The sequence below is a fragment of the Petromyzon marinus genome, chromosome 71, assembly GCF_048934315.1.
Source record: "Petromyzon marinus isolate PM22_M1 ecotype Great Lakes invasive population chromosome 71, UKy_Petmar_22M1.pri1.0, whole genome shotgun sequence".
Lineage (NCBI taxonomy): Eukaryota > Metazoa > Chordata > Hyperoartia > Petromyzontiformes > Petromyzontidae > Petromyzon > Petromyzon marinus.
Window position 1 is genome coordinate 6,147,066 of NC_133737.1, and position 6,296 is coordinate 6,153,361.

Sequence of the window (6,296 nt, forward strand, 5' to 3'; positions counted from 1 at the left end):
GCCGTAGGAGCAGCTGCCGCTGTTGCCGCCGTTGCCGCCGTTGCCGCCACCGACGACCGCTCCCTGCTGCTGCTGCTGCTGCTGCTGCTGGAGGCTTGGACCGTCGTAGGAACCGCCGCCGCCACCGGAGCCGGAGCCTTCGTACGAGTCTCCGGCGCCGGTGCTGTCCATGCTGCCCAGGTCGCTGAAGCCCGAGTCGCCGACCGGCTGCGAGGCGTCCGACACGACGGGGCTCGCCTCCACGCCGTCGCCGCGGTCGGCGCCGGGTGGCGGGAGGGGCGGCTGCTGGGGCTGCTGGGGCTGCTGAGGAGGAGGCTGAGGAGGCTGAGGAGGAGGCTGGGGCGGGCTGCTCGCCGAGTGCACCGATTGGCTGCGGAGCGACGAGGGCGCCGAGCCCGCGGGGCTCGACAGCCCCGAGCCGCCGCCACCGTGGGAGTGCGCCGAGGGCACGGGGCTCGCCGCGCCGGCAGCGGCGGCGACCGACGACGAGGACGGCGGCGGCGGCGGCGGCTCGCCGGCCGCGTGTCCCGGCGGGCTGCGCCGCTCACCGGGCGGTCCGGGGCCTCCGCCGGGGGCTGCGGTCGTGAGCCTTGCCGAGGGCCCGCAGGAAGTCGCCGGCGGGCGACGTTCCCGAGCGGGACTTGATGACGGTGAAAGGGATCGCCGTGGACGTCGTCGACGCCGCCGCCGCCTCGAGGGATCGCCTTGTGCTGCTGCTGCTGCTGCTGCTGTTGCATCAGCTGCTGCTGCTGCTGCTGCATCAGAAGCTGCTGCTGCTGCTGCTGCTGCTGTTGCATCAGCTGCTGCTGCTGCTGCTGCTGCATCAGCTGCTGCTGCTGCTGCTGCATCAGAAGCTGCTGCTGCTGCTGCTGCTGCTGTTGCATCAGCTGCTGCTGCTGCTGCTGCATCAGAAGCTGCTGCTGCTGCTGCTGCATCAGAAGCTGCTGCTGCTGCTGCTGCTGCTGCTGCATCAGCTGCTGCTGCTGCTGCTGCTGCATCAGAAGCTGCTGCTGCTGCTGCTGCTGCAGGCTTGGCAACGGAGGGCCAAAGTCTCCGCGGGTCGCCTGGCCGCCAGGGAAGGGGCCGCCGCCCGCCCGCACGCGGGCCGCCGACGGCTGGCCGCCGACGGCTGGCCGGCGCCTGGAAGGCCTCCCGCCTGGCCAGCGCCGGGGACCGGCGGTAGTCGCCGGCGGTGGGGATGGGAGGGCCTCGGCAGGGCGCCGACGCTGCCGGCCTGGCAGTCGGGGCGGCCGGCCGACGGGGGCGAGGGGTACTCGGGGCGGGGCCGCTGAGCCGGCGCCGCCAGGTACTTGAACTCCGATTGGCCGGGGCGTGTCGGGGTGAACTCCGATTGGCTGGGGTGTGTCGGGGTGAATTCCGATTGGCTGGGGTGTGTCGGGGTGAATTCCGATTGGCTGGGGCGGGTCGGGGTGAACTCCGATTGGCTGGGGCGGGTCGGAGTGAATTCTGATTGGCTGTGGTGAGTGGGAGTGAACTCCGATTGGCTGGGGTGTGTCGGAGTGAACTCTGATTGGCTGCGGTGAGTGGGCGTGAACTCTGATTGGCTGGGGTGTGTCGGAGTGAACTCTGATTGGCTGCGATGAGTGGGAGTGAATTCCGATTGGCTAGGGTGTGTCGGAGTGAACTCCGATTGGCTGCGGTGAGTGGGCGTGAACTCTGATTGGCTCGGGTGTGTCGGAGTGAATTCTGATTGGCTGCGGTGAGTGGGCGTGAACTCTGATTGGCTGGGGTGGGTCGGAGTGAATTCTGATTGGCTGTGGTGAGTGGGAGTGAACTCTGATTGGCTGGGTTGGGTCGGAGTGAACTCTGATTGGCTGGGATGGGTGGGAGTGAATTCTGACTGGCTGGGATGGGTCGGTGTGAACTCTGATTGGCTGGCGCGGTTCGGAGTGAACTCCGATTGGCTGGGGCGGGTCGGAGTGAACTCTGATTGGCTGGGGCAGGTCGGAGTGAACTCCGATTGGCTGGGGCGGGTCGGAGTGAACTCTGATTGGCTGGGGCGGGTCGGAGTGAACTCCGATTGGCTGGGGCGGGTCGGAGTGAACTCCGATTGGCTGGGGCGGGTCGGAGTGAACTCTGATTGGCTGGGGCGGGTCGGAGTGAACTCCGATTGGCTGGGGCGGGTCGGAGTGAACTCCGATTGGCTGGGGCGGGTCGGAGTGAACTCCGATTGAACGGCGTGGCCACGGCCCCGCGCGGATTCGGCAAATCCCATCTCGGTCCGGAACTCTGCCGCCACCTCCACCTGGGGACCCTCCGCCGTGGGGCTCTCCTCCTCCGCCCTGGGACCCTCCGCGGTGGGGCCCCCGTCCTCCGCCGTCGGGCCCTCCGGGGCCCGGCATTCCGCAGTGGCGTTCCCGGCCCCTGGAGCTCCGAACTCCGTTCCCGGAGCTCCGAACTCCGTTCCCGGAGCTCCGAACTCCGTTCCCGGAGCTCCGAACTCCGTTCCCGGAGCTCCGAACTCGGCTTCCGGGGCTCCGAACTCGGCTCCGGGCGCCTGTGGCCGCGGATCCTCCTCCTCCATCTCCACCTCCTCCTCCTCCTCAGGAGGACGACGACGGAGAGGCGAGTGGGGCGGCTGAGAGCCGACCGTCGCCTCCTCGTCCTCCTCCTCTCCCGCAGATTGGTCGCCCGCCACCACCGGCGCCGTCACCGCCTCCACCGCCACCGCCCCCACCGCCCTCGTCGTCCGGAGCTCCCCCGAGTGGCCGGCCTCCTCCTCCTCCTCATCCACCTCGTCCACCTCATCATCCTCCTCCTCCTCCTCCTCCTGCCGCTCATCTCCAGCACCGACGCGCCGCTCCTCCTCCTCCTCCTCCTCGTCCTCCTCCTCCTCCTCCTCCGCATCATCGTTGATGTGGATCAGATGGTGGTGGTGGTGGTCGTGGTGGTGGTCGTGGTGGTGGGGCACCGCACCGATAGCCACGGGGCTGTGCTGCTCGCTATGCTCCAGGTGGCGGATGGCCTCGGCCGTCTCCGGCGAAGCCGCCGCTGCCGCCAAATCGGCCTCCTCCTCCACTTCCTGCTGCTCCTCCTCCCTCACTTCCTGTCGCCGCTCCTCCTCCCTCACTTCCTGTCGCCGCTCCTCCTCCCTCACTTCCTGTCGCCGCTCCTCCTCCCTCACTTCCTGTCGCCGCTCCTCCTCCCTCACTTCCTGTCGCCGCTCCTCCTCCCTCACTTCCTGTCGCCGCTCCTCCTCCCTCACTTCCTGTCGCCGCTCCTCCTCCCTCACTTCCTGTCGCCGCTCCTCCTCCCTCACTTCCTGTCGCCGCTCCTCCTCCCTCACTTCCTGTCGCCGCTCCTCCTCCCTCACTTCCTGTCGCCGCTCCTCCTCCCTCACTTCCTGTCGCCGCTCCTCCCTCACTTCCTGTCGCCGCTCCTCCTCCCTCACTTCCTGTCGCCGCTCCTCCTCCCTCACTTCCTGTCGCCGCTCCTCCTCCCTCACTTCCTGTCGCCGCTCCTCCTCCCTCACTTCCTGTCGCCGCTCCTCCTCCCTCACTTCCTGTCGCCGCTCCTCCTCCCTCACTTCCTGTCGCCGCTCCTCCTCCCTCACTTCCTGTCGCCGCTCCTCCTCCCTCACTTCCTGTCGCCGCTCCTCCCTCACTTCCTGCCGCTGCTCCTCCTCCCTCACTTCCTGTCGCCGCTCCTCCCTCACTTCCTGTCGCTCCTCCTCCCTCACTTCCTGTCGCCGCTCCTCCTCCCTCACTTCTTGTCGCCGCTCCTCCCTCACTTCCTGTCGCCGCTCCTCCTCCCTCACTTCCTGTCGCCGCTCCTCCTCCCTCACTTCCTGTCGCCGCTCCTCCTCCCTCACTTCCTGTCGCCGCTCCTCCTCCCTCACTTCCTGTCGCCGCTCCTCCTCCCTCACTTCCTGTCGCCGCTCCTCCTCCCTCACTTCCTGTCGCCGCTCCTCCTCCCTCACTTCCTGTCGCCGCTCCTCCCTCACTTCCTGTCGCTGCTCCTCCTCCCTCACTTCCTGTCGCCGCTCCTCCTCCCTCACTTCCTGTCGCCGCTCCTCCTCCCTCACTTCCTGTCGCCGCTCCTCCTCCCTCACTTCCTGTCGCCGCTCCTCCTCCCTCACTTCCTGTCGCCGCTCCTCCCTCACTCCCTGCCGCTGCTTCTGTTGCCGTTCCACATCCGCGGCGGCTTCACCGGACTCATCCTCCTCCTCCTCCTCCTCGTCCACCTCATCCTCCTCCTCCTCGTCGTCCTCCTCCTCATCGCCGACGACTCCGCCGCTGGGACGTGCGGTCGGACACGGGCAATCGGCTTCCGCGAGAGCGACCCCCTCCGCCGCCCTCCTCCTCCCCGGCGCCTCTGCATCACCCTCCAACTCCTCCTCCTCCTCCTCCTCCTCCTCCTCCTCCTCCTCCTCCTCCTCCTCCTCCTCCTCCTCCTCCTCCTCCTCCTCCCCCACCCCCGTCGTCCCTCCTCCTGGTGTCCCTCGGCCTCCTCGGTGGCGTCGTCTTCGTCTTCGTCATCCTCCTCCTCCTCCTCCTCCTCGTGGTGGTGGCGGCGGCGGTGGTGGTGGTGGTGGTGGCGGCGATCGCCTTGGGCATCGTCGCCGACGTGACGGAGGTGCTGCAGTTGCAGCTGCTGCTGCAGCTGCTGGAGCTGCTGCTGCTGGTGCTGGAGCTGCTGCTGCTGGTGGAGGAGGAGGAGGAGGAGGAGGAGGAGGAGGTGGTGGCCGTCCCGGGCCGAGAGCCGGGCCCGAGCCTCCTGGTTGAGCGACTCGACGGCCCGCTCCGTCTCCGGGTCGCGCTCCACGCAGACCACCTCACGCCCCAACGGTCGGGTGCTCTCCCTCGCCGAACGGCACCGGCACCGCCGCCGGCACCGGCACCGGCGCCGGCTGCTGCTGCTGCTGCTTATCCTTCCTGCGCCGCTGCTGCTTCTCAACGGCCGCGGTGGCGGTGCCGGCGGCGGCGGCGGCGATCGCCGCCAGCACCCCCTGCCTCCCGGGCCTACGCGGCGGCGGAGCCGACGGAGCCGACGGAGCCGACGGAGCCGACGGAGCCGACGGAGCCGACGGAGCCGACGGAGCCGACGGAGCCGACGGAGCCGCCGGTTTCACTTTCATCCGCCGAGGGGTCGTCAAAACCCGAGGCCGCGGCTTCCTTCACAGACACCTCCTCCTCCTCCTCCTCTTCCTCCTCCTCCTCCTCCTCCGCCTCCTCCTCCTCTTCCTCCTCCTCCTCCTCCTCCTCCTCCTCCTCCTCCGCCTCCTCCTCCTCCTCCTCCTCCTCCGCCTCCTCCTCCTCCTCCAACCTGCTGCTGCCGGCCGACCGCCGCCGCGGGCACCTCCGGTCCCGCCCTGCCCCCCACCGCAGGATCCTGCTCCTCCTCCTCCTCCTCCTCCTCCTCGTCCTCCTCCTCTGCGTCTCCTCCTGCGGCCTCGGGGGACGCGAGAGCCGAGGAGGCTCCTCCACCGCCTCCTCCTCCTCCTCCTCCTCCTCCTCCTCCTCCTCCTCCTCCTCCTCCTCCTCCCTCCTCCCCTCGCCCCCCCTCCCCTCCTCCGTCGCCGGCGTCTCGACCGCCGGATTCTCGCCGGGGGCGTCCCGAGGGACGTTCCCGCGGCCCGGCACCCCGCCGGGCTCCGTTGCTGCTCGCCTCTTCGTCTCCGCCCCCTCCTCCTCCTCCTCCTCCTCCTCCTCCTCCTCCTCCTCCTCCTCCTCCTCCTCCTCCTCCTCCTCCTCCTCCTCCTCCTCCTCCTCCTCCTCCTCCTCCTCCTCCTCCTCCTTCCTCCTCCTCCTCCTCCTCCTCCTCCTCCTCCTCCTCCTCCTCCTCCTCCTTCCTCCTCCTCCTCCTCCTCCTCCTCCCTCCTCCTCCTCCTCCTCCTCCTCCTCCTTCTCCCCTCCTCCTCCTCCTCCTCCTCCTCCTCCTCCTCCTCCTCCTTCTTCTCAGCCTCAGCAGCGGCGCTCAGAGTCGCTCAGAGGCCGCCGGGCCGCCCGCTCGGCCGGCCTCCCGTCCCCGGCCGGCCTCCGACGCTTCCTGCCGGAGGCCTCCCGGCGCCGTCGGGGGCCGCCGCTTTCCCCGCAGGTCCCGGCCCTCCCCTTCAGCCTCTCAAACCTCCGCCGCCTTCTCCGCGTCTCCGACGCCCTCCTCCCTGACCCTCCCCTCGGCCCCCTCCCCCGCCGCGTCCATCTCCACCACCGCGGCGCCTCCCCCCCTGCCCCTCCCCTCGGCGTCTCCCCCCCTGGCCCCCTCCACCGCGGCGTCTCTCCCCCCGGCGTCCACCTCCTTGCCCCTCCCCCCGGCGTCCACCTCCTTGCCCCTCC

At 69.8% G+C, this 6,296-nt stretch overlaps 1 protein-coding gene across 1 annotated transcript; it reads left to right on the forward strand.

Annotated features, from left to right (window-relative positions):
• The first annotated feature begins 2,612 nt into the window (after positions 1-2,612).
• On the forward strand, positions 2,613-4,745 carry LOC142906814 (uncharacterized). Its single transcript, XM_076055366.1, has 2 exons — positions 2,613-4,455; positions 4,723-4,745. Exons 1-2 carry the CDS (start codon positions 2,877-2,879, stop codon positions 4,743-4,745), a joined length of 1,602 nt encoding a protein of 533 aa, XP_075911481.1. The 5' UTR covers positions 2,613-2,876.
• The last annotated feature ends 1,551 nt before the right edge of the window (positions 4,746-6,296 follow it).